Source organism: Taeniopygia guttata, chromosome 15, assembly GCF_048771995.1.
Source record: "Taeniopygia guttata chromosome 15, bTaeGut7.mat, whole genome shotgun sequence".
Taxonomy (NCBI): domain Eukaryota; kingdom Metazoa; phylum Chordata; class Aves; order Passeriformes; family Estrildidae; genus Taeniopygia; species Taeniopygia guttata.
In genome coordinates, this window is record NC_133040.1 from 2,576,487 (window position 1) to 2,594,328 (window position 17,842).

At 48.6% G+C, this 17,842-nt stretch overlaps 1 protein-coding gene and 1 long non-coding RNA gene across 6 annotated transcripts in view; one reads left to right on the forward strand and one right to left on the reverse strand.

The window, feature by feature from the left end:
• Nucleotides 1–12,428, reverse strand: part of GGT1 (gamma-glutamyltransferase 1) — a 29,818-nt gene extending 17,390 nt beyond the window's left edge. The window contains exon 1 of one of the 5 annotated variants that reach the window (XM_030285645.4): nt 12,277–12,428. In XM_030285645.4, the coding sequence (XP_030141505.4) occupies nt 12,277–12,293 (17 nt within the window). In that variant the 5' untranslated portion in view covers nt 12,294–12,428. Of the gene's footprint in view, nt 1–2,404; nt 2,457–4,261; nt 4,669–11,915; nt 12,159–12,213 lie in introns of those variants that run through there. The other 4 variants (XM_012578079.5, XM_030285648.4, XM_072936191.1 and 1 more) reach the window with 4 other exon arrangements.
• Nucleotides 2,457–5,806, forward strand: LOC140685150 (uncharacterized). Its single transcript, XR_012058413.1, has 2 exons — nt 2,457–2,758; nt 3,417–5,806. It is a non-coding gene; the product is annotated as an uncharacterized lncRNA (long non-coding RNA).
• Nucleotides 12,429–17,842: the final 5,414 nt, after the last annotated feature.

The window sequence follows — 17,842 nt, forward strand, 5'->3', positions numbered from 1 at the left end:
CCTGTAGGTGTGATGGTACCAGACTTTATTATTAATATTTTCATAGTTCTAAAGCTGCTATGTCCCTGAAGTGGGTCTAGGTCAGACAAGAGTCTCCCTGTCACATTTGTCTCAGAGGGTGCAAGGTGACATGGAAAGGCTGTAAGAAAGCCCAGCTCTAAATCATATTTATCCCACTGTAATATTTCACCCCCACAGCTGAAAAGCAGGGTTTATATCAGTGACCCAACAAAATGAAGAAAATTCTGTCCTTCTTCAAGGACAATGCAATGCCATGATGCTACCAGCACAGAGCTGGAACAGGGTGGATGCTCCTGAGCAAGTTATTCTTTCACTTATGCACAAGTAGAGTTGAAGATGGGGTCAGGGAAAGTTATGAAACCTGAAGTCAGTGCCTGCAGTTCCAAAGGGTGAACACTGCTGTGTACAGGTTGTGCTGTGCACAGCTACCTTATTTCAGCTGTACATAGTATTTGGTAACTATCAAGCATCTCTGTCTAGGCACTGATATAATAGAGAGCCCTGTTATAACTCAGCCTTACATGTTTCAAGCTGCAAAGCCTCAAGCAGTAGTGCCACGTTTAATGCAGGTGCATTGCTGACATGTTCTTCTCAACCCATTACAAATAAAGAAAAAAAAAATCTCTTGAAGGACTTGCCACCTCCTTCCAGCTGTGATGTTCATGGCATGGTCACCTTTAATTTCCCAAAAATTAGCATGTGCTGTTGCACTGAAACTTGAGCAACACAGGAGTGCATCTTTCAGTCTAGGAAGCAATGCCTTCATACCTCATGAAACTTGCAGACACTGAAAAACATCAGGCAACCTGAGCCACTTCTGGGCAATTTTTCTTTTTGTTTCTTCCCCACACCCTTGTTGATTTTTTTCTGTAGAAATTTCATGAAGCAACACCAGCAATGACTCACAGAGCACAGACCAGGTCAACAGTTTAGACTCCTACTTTATATAGCAGCACAAGCAACCCAAGGCCTCCATTTCCCAATGTTTTAACATCCCAATGCATTATTGGAATAGATGCTGTTACAAGATTTTGTACCTTAGATTTACCTCTTGTTGCAGTTTAGCTGTTTTTCCCATGGAAGTCTTTTCCCTCTAACAGAGCAGTGTTGCAATCCATTACTACCTGAACATGAGCATCAAAAATAGCACCTCAAGTGCCCATTAACACAGAGCTGTTAATAAGCACATGAGGCTTCCTCCTACTAAATGATAGTTCCCTTTTTGACCCCTTGCTCTACTCTTCCATGATGAGGGCAACCAGTGGAAGATAACTGCCAGCTGTATGGGTAGCAGATAATTCTAATTTAGGCTAAACATGACCTAAGAAACACTGGTTTAAAAAAGAGATCGTGGCTGAAAAAGCCCTGGAAAAGTCACCAGGGGAGACTTAGAGAAAAGGTACTTTAAGAGTGGAAAACATGCCTAGTGTGCAAGAGGTTGAGTTGACTAAGAGCAGAGACACAAAAGTTGCCTTACAGAGCTGAAAATAAACAAGCAGATGTTTGTCCACAGCCCAAGCACCTCATTCCCCTCCACTGAGAGTTGCTTTCACTGGAACTCACCTGCTGAAATGGAGCCACCCACTAAACCCACATGCTTTCATTTTAGTGACCTTTTTTCCCATAATCACCCACAGGTGCACACTTTTCCCTGGGACAAAGGAAAGCAAGTGGAAGATAACTGGTAAACAGTGAGGTTTATTAACCCTTTCTTTCCAGCCACACTGGTTAACCAGTTCTGGTTATATCCTTCTAACCCCAGAGGCAGCTGCAGCAGCACTGCTGGGACAGTGTTGTGTGAACTACTGAGGCTCCTCAGTGCTTGGAGGTCATTGGTTGCTGTTGCAGAAGAAGCCCTTCTGCTTCTCCCTTCCAGAAAAGGGTGGCTGTCCTCTGTCCAAAGTTCTGCCTTATTTTCTCATTTTTCCTCAATCTTATCTCTCTGCTATCTCAACTCAATCTTACTCATTAATTTTATGTCAAGCTCTGCAGTTTCCAAAACCTACATCAATCTGTACCATTTATCTAGCAGCTTTCCAAAGTCCTTTAATCTTTGCAAAGCCTTTCTGCCAGGCCACCAAAGGCACTGTGTTCTTGCAGCTGACAGAACTGCCTTTCCCCCAGCAGCCAGCAATGAGCTCAGCAACACAGTCCCACACAGCTTCCCCTCAATCTCACCATCCCTAAATAGAAGGGGAGAGGGGAAAGAAGAAAACCTAAACTGGTGAAGGGAAAAACAGAGAAAGTGGGAATGAAGGGGGACAAAATAAATGAATGAAGATAGGAGGACAAAAAAGGTGAAAGAACAAGAAAAGAGGAAATTGAAGTGCAAAAAATGAATGATGCCCTTTCTCTCAAGGCTAGAGGTTTTTCCTAGTCTCACCTGACTGCTGCATTTGGACCAGTCCTGCACATGCACGTTGAAAGATCACAAATGAAGTTTGGACTTTCTTGTTGCTCTGCAGAAGGGTTTATATAATTTTTATGTAAGGTTTATGTAATGTTATACCTGCCATAGCAGATAATGTGTATTTTATAGACTGTGGAGCATCTGGATGGGTGGAGGAGGCCACCAAAACCCCTGGATTCCAGTTATAATAAATGAACTCACGACTGAATTCACTGAAAAGGTTTCAGAGACTTCAGCTGAAGTTGGAAAGAAGCTGTCTCCAACTGAAAAAAACCTTGTAGCTACCTGCTTAAATTCACCTGTTTTTGCTAAACCAAGATTCTACAGGTAGGTGAATACCTTGACCATGGAGCTGGTTTGAATGGCTTTGCCTCTCCTGATCTCACTCCTGTTTGTTGTGAACACCTGGGTCAGGAAATGCAGCCCAGGGCTGGGACCTTGAGAGAAAAAGCCCTGGTCCTGGAGAGCCAAGAGCAGGAGCAGGTCTTTGTTTTCTAAACACACATAAGAGAGGGCCATTCTTTTTGTTCTGGTAATGAGCAGAGAGTCTCCCAGGTGCTGTTCTGGTCCTTCATGTGTCTAAATATTCATTTGCCAGGGCAGAATCTGCTTATTTTCATACAAATACAGTTGCCCTTGATAGCTCTTTGCAACAGATTTTTTTTTTTTTCTTATAAAGAATTAAATGTGGACCGCTTGATTTATTTCAGAGTATTTCTTCCTCCTTCACAGACCAGTCACCACCTACACAAATGATCCCCTGACCTGTGCTCTGCTGAGTGCTCTGCCTGCTCTGCACCAGGAGCTCTGCTCTCTCCCACAGCACTGCCCTTCTACCCTGCTTCTGGATCACACCCTCAGCATCATCCCATTGTCCCTGCAGCTCTTCTGGGTCTGCACCTGCCTCCTGGTCTTTCCCCTAGGTACCAGGTAAGAAACCTGCCAGTGCTTGACCTCCCACACCTACAGGGCTTACATTTTTCAGGAAGCACAGAATTACATGGAAAGAAGAGGGATCCAAGATCTATGGATTTCAGCCACTTCTTAGACCTTGATTCCTCTGATGAGCACCACCTGCTAGAGGGACATTGCCTGAGGTAAGAATTTCTCATCTTTAGGACCCCATGGAATCTGCTTTCCCATGTTTGTGTAGCTCTGACCTCTCTGGTCGTTTTGGGAGCCTTACCTATGTCAGCTTGCCAAAACAGCACTTCTCTTATCAGCAATCCTTGTCACTTATGCTATCTGCAAAACCAGGGTCAAATTGACACTCAGGCCAATGACCCTGCACCAACCTTTCCATAGACCTTTATAACCCAAAAGGGAGCAGATACCAACATCAGCTTGGGTGGTAGATAGTACCTTCAAAGGGTTGGATGGACCATGCAGAGGTGAAATGTCTTCCCCAGTGGTGGGATTGAGATCCCAGCTCACTAGACTGCCAGGTCCTTGCTCTTATGTCAGTATGTCAGAAGCCCCAGTCCTCCTTGAAGCCATCAGTCCATGTGCTGCTGACCCCAAGCCACAGCAGCTCCCCTAAAGGATGGCTCAGCAGCAGTTCAGGCTGCCTGGACAGGGACCCTGCTGCCTTTGCCAACTGAGCCAATCCTAAGACAACACGGTAGAACAAGTCCTGTCCATCCTTGCAAAAGAGAAACACTTGCTCTTGAAACCTAAACCTGAAGGCTTGTGAAACAAAGGTACCCTTTAATGAAATGGGATTAATGAGCTGGAAAGGTACACAACAAAGGCAAAGAAACAACTCCTCTATTTCACACCCCAATCCAACCAATATGGAGACAACAAGATAAAAATCAGCTGTTTACTCACTACTTTAAAAGCTCTGTTCTCCCTGGATGCAGTTCACCTTCAGCCAGTGACACCAAATGAATGCACTTCTGCCTTCTTCTCTTGCCCCTTACTCCTCAAGAGTTCCCAGAAGCAGGACTCCAAGAACAGGACTGGTCACACAGAGCTGAGTGGCAGCAATGCTTCATATATGGGAGTGGTCAGGAGGGGAGGGTGATGTAATGAAGCCCTATCTTTGAGCAGTAAAGGCATGCCACCCTTCCCCCTCCCTGTCCCTGAAGAATTGCTGGCTCACAGGGCAAGATGAGAAGAGAGTGGTCCAGTGCTTTCTGTGCTGCACTTTCTCACGGTAAAGGGAACAGTGTAGAGGGTGGGGAGCAAAGATCAGAGTTGAATGGAGACAATACTTTGATGTTAGGTAGTCCCAAGAGTGAATCTGTACTGGCAGAGTTGTTTCTTTTCTTCATGCATCAAACAATTCTCTGCCAAGTTGCTGGTTTTCCCTGGCACAAGTCCTGACACGGAGGACACTCTCTGCATTAGAGCACTGGTGACCCCATACCCATCCTGACAGAGAAAATCCCATTCCTACACTCTTCCAAGCTGGCTGATGCTAGAGCACTGCCCAGATCCATGGCCATAGGGGCTGAGAGCTCTGTAGAGGAGAAGAAATATGCATCCCATAAATGGTAGTCTTGGACACTGACCTGGGAAGCACTTGAGAGGCACATCCTGCCCTTCTCCATCAGAGGAAATCTTGAACCCTGTGAATGGAGAGGAAATTTCTCAAGGATGTACCACTGCTGTCCAAAGGGAAAAGAATTCATTTTTGACTTCCTTCATTTCAGTTTTGTTGATGGCTCACTGACGGGTTTATTTGACCATGAAAAGCCACATCAGGCATTAGGAAGAGGTTTGTGCAATTCAAAGGTTATAAACAATCAGTTGGGTAGGTCTGGGATCGCTGTATAAAGGAGCCAGTCCAGGCTTTCACCAAGTGCAATTCACAGAATTACTGTGAGTTCCTGTCCTCTACCAGGAACTGCACCAAGATCCACAGGATCATGCAACAGCAGTCAAACAAATACCACCAGCTCCAAGAACCAAAACCTCATACTGACAGGAACCTCCATGGGCAATTCCCAGATTTGGGTGGGGAAGGGAGACCTGAGAATGACTCCTGCAAGAAGGGCTCTTTGTGCAATGCATAGTGAACTGGAGAACAACAGTGCCTTTACCCATTCACAGGTTCCTTTTCTAGCCAGAGATGTCCCCTGTCCACACAACACTGTGCCATCTCAGGTAAAGGAGCCATTTACAACACTGCAAGGAGCATTCCTGTGCACATCACAATCTGGGTCTCTCTTACCCTGAGGAACGAGTCTGCTTTGATAGTGTCAAGGGATTTGAAAGCAGATACACAACTGAGAATCCCTTTTAACTGCCAGGAATGCTGCCTAATAGATTTTTTTAGATCAGCTCTCTCTTACAGATGGAAGATTTGCTCTACTATATTTGCACTCTCCTGCAAATTACAGAATCTCAATAAACTACTCTCTCTTGTTCTGCTGTTTTGGGGAGGCCCTGGCTTTGAAGCTATTGGGAATGAAACAGAAACAATTAACATTGAGGTGTTCTGTTATCTTTATCCAAACAAGAATCTGACCCAACAGGTACTTTTCAGTACAACCACAACTGCAGGAGACCCCGTCTATCCCAAGGGAAGCTCCCCACTTGCTCAAGTTGCAGCATGTTTTTTACAGCATTGTTTGGAGACAACCTAAATATGCTGGGTGGGTGACAAACTAAACTCTAACCAAACTGTAAACACAAAGAACAGAATCATAATAGGTCCCTACCCCTATTTTTCCACTGATCCTCATGGTAAGAGACAGAGCTACAGGAAAGACTGTGCAAAGCTGCCTACCAAATATGAACCTCCAATACTTGCTGTACCTACAAGAAGATCTCCAAACTCCATAACCCACCTAGACTTCTGAATTCTTATCATCATCACCACAAAAAAAAAAAAAAAAAAAAAAAAAAAAAAAAATTAAAAAAAAAAATCACTGCTTAACAGCATTTTAAAGCTGCTATCATGGCCAGGGAGCCTTACAGGCCCACATGATAAAAGCATTCATATCCCCACTTCAGACAACAGAGACAATGTTGCCCAGGGCTTCAGAGCAGGTCAGTGCCTGGGCTGGAATGAAGAATCTTTCCCCAGATTCCTTAACCATGTTCCTAGACATCACCTTTCTTCCCTGTCACATGCCTGATTTATAAAGTAAATCCAGAGGCAGCTGGAAGGGACAGCAGAGGCTGACAGGGATCTCCTACACTGTGCCTAGAGCTCCATGGGATGTTGTAATTAGTGTTCCTCATGGCTTTGGTCTCTCCTCCACTGTAAGCAGGAAATTCATAAAACATGAAGGTAGCACCTCCATCTCCTTGGGAAAAATGACAGCAGATTAGATTGCAACAGAGGTGCTAGGGGGAAGTTCAAAGTGTTTGCCACTTAATGGAAAACTTGCAGATTATTACAGAAGGTTGTTGAGTAACTGATCACCATTAAAGTCTAACCTAAGCAAGAGGGCTCTAAAACCAGAAGAACACGGACGTTCCCAGCAAGAGCCAAGGTCCACTTTCCATCCTGCTAAAGAATCAGTAGGACTTGGAGATGAGAGGCTCAGAAGTTATTCCTGGACATGAATGAACACTGACCCAAACTTTGCCTCGTGAGAGCTGTGCTTCTCAGGAAGCCCCACAACTTCTTGTTCCTTTCTCAGCAGTTCCTGCTGAAGGATCAGCTCTACTGCTCTTGGAGCAACAAATGAAACTGCTCAGCATCAAATTCAGCATATCCTGGTAAGCCAGAATTTGTTCTGGGTTACCTTAGTGTGGCAAGATTTCAATGGGACCACAAGGGAGGTTCATGGTGGAACCTCTCAGAGAGGGACAGACACAGCAGCGGTGCAGCCATCCCCAAATCTGTTCTCCCCACTTGTCAACCTGCTTCCCCAGCCCTGGGGCTGCCCTCTGCCAGCACTGCAGGGCCACTGGGCTCACAGAGTGGTGGGACTCAACCCAGCCAAGAGCCACTGATGGCTGTCAGGTACTGTGAGGGAAGAAATCCCACTGAGTCCCTGAGAAGGCTGTGGATAAAGCTCTAATTTGCACTGAGTGGGCAGGGACTACGTACATTCTGGCTACTGCCAGCTTCAGAGGGCAAAACTATCTTGGAGATGAGCACCCAGAAGCAAGAGTTTCATGGGCCTTTACATTTGGGATCCCTTTCCCTGCTGTGGGCAGGTGAGGAGGGTGCTCAGCAGACATACAAATAGCTCATATAGCAGTACACAGGAAAGGTGCTCACCATGCAAGAGAGCTCACGCCCTAAATGAAAATCTGGATGTACAGCTCTTTTATTCCAGTGGTTCTCAACACTTCATACTCTCTGGGTTTGCTTCCCAGAACAACAGCCTCCGGAAAGAAATGAATTTTTCTTTTTAAAGAAGTCAGTCACTGCAGATCCAATACTGTTCTAGTGCTTCAGGCTCACATTTAGCCCAGCCAAGGCTTGGGCAATACAGCTCATGTCTGTGTGGCCATTTGCAACCCACCAGTTTTGACCTCCTAAGGTCAAAAAAGAGAAACACACAGCACAGCTCAGTCTTTGTGCACACCATGAGCCATAGCCCACGTGTAGGGTGGGCACCACTGTGCAGTGGGGCAGGCTCCTCTCACAGCCCACCACAGCAAAGCAGCTGAGCGTGTTCAGCTTCCACCAGCCCAAGGCCATACACTGAAACCACTGGGTGACTCTGTGCTGTCCAGTCACAAAGTTCCTACAAAAGAAGACTCCAGAGACAGGAGCCTGTCTTGACTGGCCTCTGCACCTGAACGCAGAAATCTGGCAGGTTTGGCGCTTGCAGCATCTCCTTCTCTGGGCAGAGCATGACACAGGACTGAGGGAAGGACAGGTGCTCAAACACCAAGTCTCCTGTCCTGAGAGATGCCTCATGCTCCCAGGAGAACAGGACTCACACCTCAAGTACAGATCAGAGTCCCTTTCTGGTTCATCTCCTGCCTGTTCTAGTCTTCTTCAGGGCTTGTTTGTTTAGGTGCTGCAAAGGCCACCAGAAAATGGCCATTTACTTATGAGAGATCAAAATGCAAACCTCTGCCTCAAAGCACTTGGAACCTATGTTGGAAAGTGTGAGGGGGCCAGCTGGGCAGAAGGCAGAGCCTGTACCAGCACAGCTCTGGGAACACTCACCTGGCTCTGGGAGGAGCACACAAGCTGCAGGGGCTGGACACACAGCCCTGCACAGGGGCTCAGCCCCAGCAGCTCTCCCCTTCCCACACACAGGGGCTGCTCAGCCTCTCTGGGCTGGCACGGGGCACATGCTGGTGCCTTCCCCTCTGCTGAGCCCACAGCTGCTCCCATTTCCTCTGCCAGTGGGACCCACAAATGCCTTTGCCATGTTTGCACCTGATCTCTGGGGAAAGCTTGGTTTGTTTGCCCAACGTGCCAGGGTTGCAATTAGCTGGCAGAGTGGGCCAGTCACACCTGCATGGCAGAGCACAAAGCTCCTTAAAGCCCCTTCTATCCACCTGAGCCCTTTGAGCCCCTCACCTTCCCAGGGAGAAATGGAAATGCATGGGATACCCCAGGCAATGCACTCCCAAAGATCAGAGTGTCTCCCACAGGTCGAGAGCAGGGATACTACAAACACAGACACCTCCTCAATTTTGAGAGCCACAGCAAATGGACTTTTGCTGTGGGGTAGAGCAGCCTTTCATGGGAAAGGCTCTCACCTTCCCCTGCAGAGAGAGGCAAAAGGGCTTCCCACAGGCTGGAGCAATGGTCCCACTCTCTGATGCTGTGGGTGTGACCATTCCCTGACAGCTGCTGTGCCTCTGTCTCCCACCTTGTCCCCTCACAGCTGTCCCACAGCATTAAGGAAGAGGAGCACTGCAGTGAGGTCAGCCTGGTGTGTCACGGGGGTTTGTAGGAAACAGAGCTTGGGGTGTAACAGGGCTGCTTCCCTGTGAGAGCTCCCACAGCCAGAAATGAACCTTGAACTCCAGCAGGGCAGGACAGAACTGTGCAGAGACAGAAGACTAGATAAAAGAGATTATCCTTTTATAGAAATGGATTTTTTTAAAGAGAGCAGGAAGGAGCAGGAAAGAGAGGCAGAGTCCAGGGCTTGGTCTGACCGTTCAGATCTGAGGCTACCAGAAAAGCTGGCTGCTCTTGAAAAGGCTTCCTGACTCCCCCCATGCCACTCTGGCCTCTGCCACAGAGATCCCACCAGCCAGGAGCTAATTTGGGCTCCTGGGTGGGGACACAGAAACACAATAGAGATACGAATGAGAAGCAGTGGGGAGGATGACACCCAGGAGACTTGTTCTTATCAAAAACCAACAGTATATCAAAGGGCATCTGTGAAGACAGGGAAGAACCTTTTGTAAAAGCCACAATTGAGGCAAATCCTGCAGTTTTTACACTCTCTCAGGAACCCCATGATGAAGACTGTCCCAAAGAGGGACCCCTGTGCCAGGCCAGGCCATGTGCCAGGCACGCTGCACACTGAGCAGTCACACACCCACGGCACAGTTGCTGTTTGCCCTGTGCATGTGCTTTTTAATTACAGCTTTTATTTACAAAGCATCTCTTACAGAAAAGACAAATTGCATTACTCTCAGCTTATTAAAATCACACTCAGATTTTCTGAACTGTTAATTACACTCAGGCAGTAGTGTCAGAGTAATTAAAGCTGGGGTGGATGTTTGGGGATACAGCTGTCACACAACCCCTTCCTGTGCCCAGCTCAGCTGGGCCCTGCCCAGGCACAGCCCTGCTATGCCACGAGAGAAGATGATGCAGGTGAGGCCAAGCACCTCCTCAGCACAGGGGAGGAAGCCCCCCTGCATGAAACCTCCCCAGTTACAGCTGGGCACCCACCCTGACTCTGCTGCAGGGGCTGGGGAAGGGATAATGTGGCCTTGGGGTTACAGCACTGAGGTGTGAGGAGAGAAAGGGGGTCTTCTCCTGTTTCTGGTGCTAAATGATTGCAATAAATCACACTGTCTTGCCTGTGCAAGCCTCCACTTGCTTTCATGCAAAACAGAGATTTTGGGCTTCCCTGTTAAAATTAAGCAGCTCTGGGAACAAACCACAGAATGGACTCTTGCTGGCACCCAAACACTTTAAAGCCTTTGGCACACAACAGGCCTGGGAGTGGATTACACAAGGAAAGGTGTGAAACCCTAGAAACTGAGTTCCAAAGAACTGAGAGACAGCCATAAAAGAGCTTACAGACCTGTGAGCAGCTGGGAGCCTGTTGGAGAACCAACTGTGCCTCTGCCACGCTTGGTCTTGGCAGAAGGGCACCACAGGTGTGCAAACAGCACAGCACAGCCTGCTCCGGGCTCAGGCACCTGGAAACAGCTCTCAGGGCACAGGACCAGGTTAGCCTTGGGCAAGTGGGGACTTAACCCCAGCACTGGCTCCCCGCTGCCAAGGGGATGCTGTGGAGAGTATCACCTCCAGGAAGATAGAGTGCTAATTAGGGAAAGCAGATAAAGACTGTATCTCTTTCAAGATGAGTTTCCTTCCCACTGAAATCGTCACAGTTTTAGTGCTCAGCAGGATGCAAACACATCCTTAAATGATTTCCTGGAGCCTAGTTTCAAAGATCAGTCCCTTCAAAAGCAGGAACATGCCAAGATCAATAGCAGACCCAAGAGAGCTCTAAGCATGCCAGCTCCAAAACCACCGGATTTTCACTACAGCCAGTTACCTATCAGCTGCTAAGGGGCACTGCCACCTTTTCCTATTTGAAAAGGCTCCCAAGACTTCCTAAGCAATCAGCCTTACTTAAGTACCAGGGGAAAAAAAAAAAATCAGTAGGAAATCTTACATTTAAGAAGCAGCATGATGTGCCTGCGCAATATATCCTGGAGAGGCAAACCCACAGACAGAGCTCACAGATACTGGATGTGATCCCAAGAACAAGGATATACACATCTGCTCCTTGAGTAGTTTTACTACTAACTCCCTAAAGTCACTAACAGGATGTCCTGGACAGCAGCTATCAAGTGATCATTTTTAATCCAAGAGAAGTTACAAGAGAAGAATGAATGATCAAAACTTCACATGGAAAAAGCTGAATGGGTTGTCCTATGGATGCCAGAGGCAGCATGTTCAACATACTTACTTGTGACCCAGTAATGAAATAGTAAAGATAACATATGGAGCTAGAAAAAGTTGTGGAAAACTTCAAAATTTGAAAACATCTGTGAAGCAGGGCAAATAATAGCTGATGAAATTCAATACAGAGAAATACGTAATGCCAGACTGTGATAAACCAATATGAAGGATAGATATATAGTGATGGGTTTGAGTTAGAAGATCCTTACACCACCATTAAATCTCTTACAAAGATTTGGGAAAAAATGCAGCAAGAAGGAAGCAAGAATTTGTTAGCTCCTGATTCATTGGCTCCTACTTGAAGCTTATAAATGAAACTGGGTCTGTAAAGAGGAAAAGTATTCCTTTGAAAAGGATAAAGAGGACAGAGGCAGAGTTAAGAATCAAAGCTGGCAAATCAAGCTACAGCCATGGAAACTTTTGAAAAAAAAAAATAACTTAGTATGAGGAACTTACCTAAGAAATGATATAACAAAGATTATGCCCAACACACTGAAAAATAAAGTGTTTTCAGACTCGGGTGTTCACTCAAGTACAGCTAACAGCAGCTCCCTTGGAATAGCATTGAAATCTGTCCAAATAGGAGAATTCCAGTCAGAGGTCATTGTTTTCATCCCTTAAAACACGTGTGCAGCATTAGAGCAGGCCACGGGAGCACAATGCCTGAAAAGCAGAGGCAGGATTGCCGAGAGCCTCAAGCCTTCCTGTCCCTACCTGGAGCCTGTGGCAGGAGGCACCGCCCAGCTCCTCTCACCTGCACCTCCGACAGAGCCGCTCCCTCCGTCCGCCCCGGCCTCGCTGCGCGCCGCGGTCCTACCTGCGCCTAAGCGGCATTTTCCACGCTGCGGCATCTCAGGGGTCCCGCCAGCACATCCCTGCCCGGCCCAGGGGGAGGAGAGCTGTTCTCCAGGGCAGCCGGGCCGTTCCCCTGTGGGTGAGAGGCTGGTCAGTCCCAGAGCTGGCGCTGGGCACTAGATGGCACAGCCGGGAGGCGGCCGGGGAGCCGGGCTGGGCGGGCGCGCCGGGGCTGCCGCTGGTCCCAGGGGCTGTGCCGGGGGGATGCGCTGCCAGCGGCACCGGCCCGCGCGGGTACCCCCTCCGTGGGGCGCCCCCGCTGCCACTGCCCTGCTGCACCCCTCACGGCCCGGCCTGGCCGCCCAAAGCAGCTGGGGCTGGGGCATCCGTGCCCCTGCCTCCTGGGTGTGCTACTCCTCACCAAGCTCAGGCTCACTGAATAGACCAGCTTCACAGAGCAGCCCTGTATTCGGCTCTAACTGCATCAAAAGGAGGGCAGAAATCCTCCCTGGGAGGGCCTGTCCTGTTTCACTGTGAGGATGCACCTTGGTCATCAGCCTCCAGGACAATAAACAGCAGCTGATCCCCGGAGTGTGGAGAGGGACAGCCAGGGCCAGGGACCCCATCAGTGGTCCCTCTGGGTTCAGGCCAGTCCTGGGGAGTGGCACCCAGCACCTTTCCTTCGTCCTGTGGGATGATGGTGCAAAGGAGGGAAGCACTTAGTCACTGCTCTTAAAGCGTTTGTCACAAGGTAGCTCCTCTAAAGCAGCTCATGCTTCCTCCTGGTTTTCTTCCTTTTCAGCACTGCTGCCTGCAATCACTGAGGCAGGACCTGCACCCCAGAGCCTTCCCAACTTCATCTTCCTCAATTTCTTTAAGGTGTGGATGGAATTCCATCCCAATGAAATGTGGACTGACGCGATGAGGCAAACACGGGCTAAGGCACACAGAACTGCTGTGGTAAGCACAGGAAAAGCCAAAGCGCTCTCTGTGGCAACAAAAAAAAAGTATGGGAAGGTAGAAGTTTGTATGTTGGTCTCTGCTGTTCTGACATTAGAAATTCACTTTACTTCAAAGGTTAACACAGTTAATGGCTCTGCTGAAGATCACAGGCTCTGACAGCCAGCCTGGAACAGCTCCATCCGCGGCAGGGCACGAGGGACAGCATGTGCAAGGTGGCACTGAGGCGAGCAGCAAGCTCTGTGCTCAGGGCACAAGTGGCACACATGGGTGTTATCCAAACCAAACCTGAGCCTGGCAAAGCCCAAAAGAGCTTTTGTGCTGAGCAGCTCAGTGATGCCAGGTATTAATGACACAGACAAGTCTCCAAGGAAAAGCCTGTTTGCTTTTCCAGCAGCACTACCCTTTCCTGTCTGTCTGCTCATGGCACTGCCCTGCAGACTGCAGTGGGGCTCGGGATCACCTGGGTCAAACCCCACAAGGGGTTGGGGTGAGAGACAAAATGTAATTCAGATGCCTGCACTGTAAAATCCAAGTTCATCCATGGTGTAAACAGGGCAATAGGTCAGTTTGGCTCAGTGGCTCTTATCTTCTAAATGCTGGAGCGGGTGACCCTGGTGACCTGGGCAAAACCTGAAGAGAGATTCATGTTAGGTCCTGGGCACAGCTCCAGTCCAGTGTTCAGAGGCGGAGAGGTACAGAACAGCCAGAGAAGCCCCTTCCACATTGGGCTCTCACTGACAGGCTTGGAGACCTGCTTCTGATCAGCCACCTAAATCTAAATGCTGGGTCACTGGTGTGTAACAATCTAGCTCTGAAAGGTTGGTGGGCAGAGAAGGAAATGCTCAAAAAAGGCTTTTGTGTCTCCATTCCCACTCCAAGTTCTGCTTCTTCAAACATACGGGTTTTTCTAAGACAAGAGATGTCTTTTTATCTTTGGATATAAATGAAGAAAAAACAATCAAACTGAAAAGAAATAGAAAGAGTTGGTTGCTTTCCAGGCCTCCCATGAGCTGTAAACACATTTTAAGAAGTGCTGAGGTCTTTGGAGAACATGAAAGTCTTTGTCAGGGAGGCCATCTCCTCATCAGAAGGACATCTAATGTGTCATGTGCTGGCTGGACTCACTTCCCTCTGCCAGAGCCAGAGATGGGGAGCATTGAGCTACCCCTGCAGCGCCCCTCAAACCAGCCAGCAGCACTTCCATGCACTGTGTCTGCTCAGGTCAGACTCACAGCCTGGCTTCCAGTGCCTGGTCCATATACTCCCCCGAGGGCCTGTGCTTCCTCTCAGTGCTTTAGAACTGCTTGCTAAGATGCTTAGAGCCAGTATAATCTGTGCATTTAGTGGTTTTGAATTCCAAAAGAAGCTTAGCAGCACCAGGTGCTGCCTTCAGCCTCTCCTGCAGGGGCTTAAGATGGTTTAATTCTTTTATGAAACCATAACTCCAGCCCATAGCTTTCAACTGGGGAGCTTCTAAGCCAGGTTTTCCAAAAGCTCTTCAGAAATATTTTCATCACACACACACACAAAAACCCCCAGGGGATTCCAGAGGGATGTATTAAAAGATCAGACATTTCTGCCTTTTAAAAGCTGGAAGTGCCAGAGCCCCATGGCAAGGTACATTTTAAGTCCTTGCAAGGCTTTCCTCCAAAGTTTCTCCTGTCTTAGATCAGGTTCTTAAACGGTCTAATGTATGGTAATGCCTGGAGAGGTCCCCGGGCTGTCCCCTACATGTCCCAACAGCCTTGTGAAAGCATCTGCAGGCAAGAGCCACCTCTGTGCTCCAACAAAAGCAGGTGGCTGGACAGAAAAGCAGCCCCTTGGACCACAGGCTGGCCCTGGAAGTGACACTTGCCAGCATTTGCTTCACTAACTGCATTGCTCTGCTATTTTTTTAAACTCTTGCTGCTCCCCTTTATAGGCTGATCAAAAGCACAAGGTGTTACAAAGGAGACCTTGTGCTGCTGCCTTGAAAGGCCTCCTGCTGCTCCCAGTGACTCTCCCCTTCCTTCCTCTGGAGGGCTTCCCGAGGGTCTTGTGTGTCTGCCAGGGGAAAGCAGAGGGCTGGGAAGGACAGAAAAGGTGTCTGGAATGCACACATTGGTCCAGGTGGCAGTGGAGAGATGCAAAAGGTGGAAGGAAAGAGAGGGGAAGTGTGAGCCTGGGGCAGAATGTGAGAAGAGTCAGAGCCTCCCACCACCTCCCTCCGAAAGCCCCCACAGGGCTGGAAGAGATATCCTACAATGCAGGTGTGTGATTCCCTTCCTGACTGGGGCAGGAGGGTCTGGCCAGCCCCAGTGCTCCCAGAGCAGGGAGGAACATCTCTGGTGGTGCTTTCAGAGCTGCCTGCCCTGCCTTTCTGCCAGGCACCACAGCCACTGCAGCAGCTCAGAGCAAGGCTGTGAATCCAAACCTCACAGTATCTTCACAGCCCAACTTAATTGAATCAAGATAAAATTAAACTAAATGAAATGGGTGCAGAGTGCTCCCAGAATGGAGGTAACAGAAATCCTCCAGGCATCTCAGTTCCCAAACTAACTCACTGTGAAAGCAGCAGGAGCTCAGAATTCCCCTGTGCTAAGGAGTCAAGGTAATGCCATGCGTCACTGGAGCGGACTGGTGACCTTCCCTGTGCTCACAGCAGTGCTGTCCAATTTCACTGTAACAGCTTGTTAATATTCTCTATGCAGGCAATATATAGCCCAGCAACTCTGCTTTTATGGGCACTGCAAGAATTTGATTAATTGGTCTAATAATAAGAGCAGGTCTGTGTCCATAATTATGTAGCAGAACTCTGTCCTCTTGAAAACCCATCACTGCCTCAGACCCAGAACACCACCGAGGACCTCATGGGCTGCAAAGAGAGCCTCAGCTGCAAGAAGCAAAAGGTTGAAGACCTAATGAATGTTACGTGGGCTATTGCTGCCATTTCTCCATCAAATGCAGAGCCCCAGCATTGACTGCCTGCATGAACTGCTTCCACCAGCACTGATGCTGCAGGAAGTCCCCAAGACTAGAGCCCAGCCAATGCTGTGTTGATCTTGTATCTCCCCATCTGCATCTACTCTGCAGTTTCAGGGAAGAAATCCCCTTATTGCTTGTCATTTAGAGGATTTCTTCCCCAAAACTGCACTATCATGGACGGGATGGACCTAGTGCAGGTCTGCTGCCTCATTCAGTCAGGAGCTTGCAGGTATTTGGGATATGGAGCTCCCACATGAATAGCTCATGGCCAAGCAGCAAGTGCATTTGCCCCTAGATACAATGGAATTAAATCTGGAGCCTGCACTAGCTCTTTGCACGTATGTCTCCAGAGCTTAGAGCTCCTTCCCAGCAGGAGGCTTGGCCTTGAGGGATCTGCCAACAAGCTCAGAGCCACGAGAATTAACAACTTGGGAGCTCAGACAAGCTGGTTTGCAGGCAAACAAAAGCTGAAGCTGTGAAAGTGTGAAGCAGTCAGTGCAGCGTCTGGCAGCACAGCCTCACCTCCGCCTTAATCCTCTTTCCTTTCTTAAACTCTAAATTAATCAATTACACTTCCAGCCCGGCAAAATCAGTCAGAAATGTAACCTTCATCATACACAAGGCAAACATAATTAGGATTGTCATTGGAAGGCAGCTGGACTAGAATACAAACGAGAGCAGCCCCGTGACGGGCCGGCTGTGCCGGGCAGGGCCCATTGGGATTGCGGTCACAGCTCCAGCAGGGACTGCCTGGCACTGGCACTGGCACTGGCACTGGCACTGGCACTGGCACTGGCACTGCACAGAGGGCCAGGGGCACATCAGGCAGGGCACGCTCCAGGCAGCCCCTTTGGCTGGGCCAGCAAGGAAGCCACAACCGTCCCCAGGCACAGATGGGAGCCCGAACTCCCAGCCCAGCGCTGCACAGGCTACAGAGCCTGCAGAGATGGATGGACAACATGGAAACCCCTGACCATGACTGCCAGTGTGAATTCATAAATGGGGTGAGCAATGGTTATCCCCCCCACCCCAACCTACTAATGGGAAACTGAGTCACGGGGGCCAAGTGACAGCAAGAGCAAGGCAGGAATGTTCAGTGAAAGCATCGGCTCAAGGCTTGAGCACAGTCAAAAAAACCCAATTGAGTGCTGGCAGCCAGAGCAAAATCACACACCCAGAGCGCTCCCAGGTAGCTCCAGGGTGCAGCTGCAGCCCCGTGGCTGCTGTCCCAGTGAAGGAGAGGCCACAGCAGGGCCAGAGGAGAGGTAGGGACTTAGTTAAGGGTGGAATTATTTCTGTACAAATCCAACACTTCCATTTGGGAAGCAGAAACCTGAGAGGGGGCACAACAGGGATTTATCTGAGAGTGGCTTAGAGAAAATGAAAGAGGAATGACTGCCTGCTGCCTCTTCCAATATTTAAGCTACAAAAGCAGCAAATGAAAACAGTGAATGACAGACTCAGAACAAAGTAAATATTTCTTCACACAGCTGAACAGTGCCATAAGTTGCTGTGGATACCCAAAATTTTCTCAGGCTCAAAAAAGGGTTTAGGAAAAACTTGAAAAGACTATTAAATGCAGAGACCCACATCTCAGGAAATTGCCAAGCTACGGATGGCTGATGGTAAGCAGAGTACCCAGCAACACACTGACCTACATC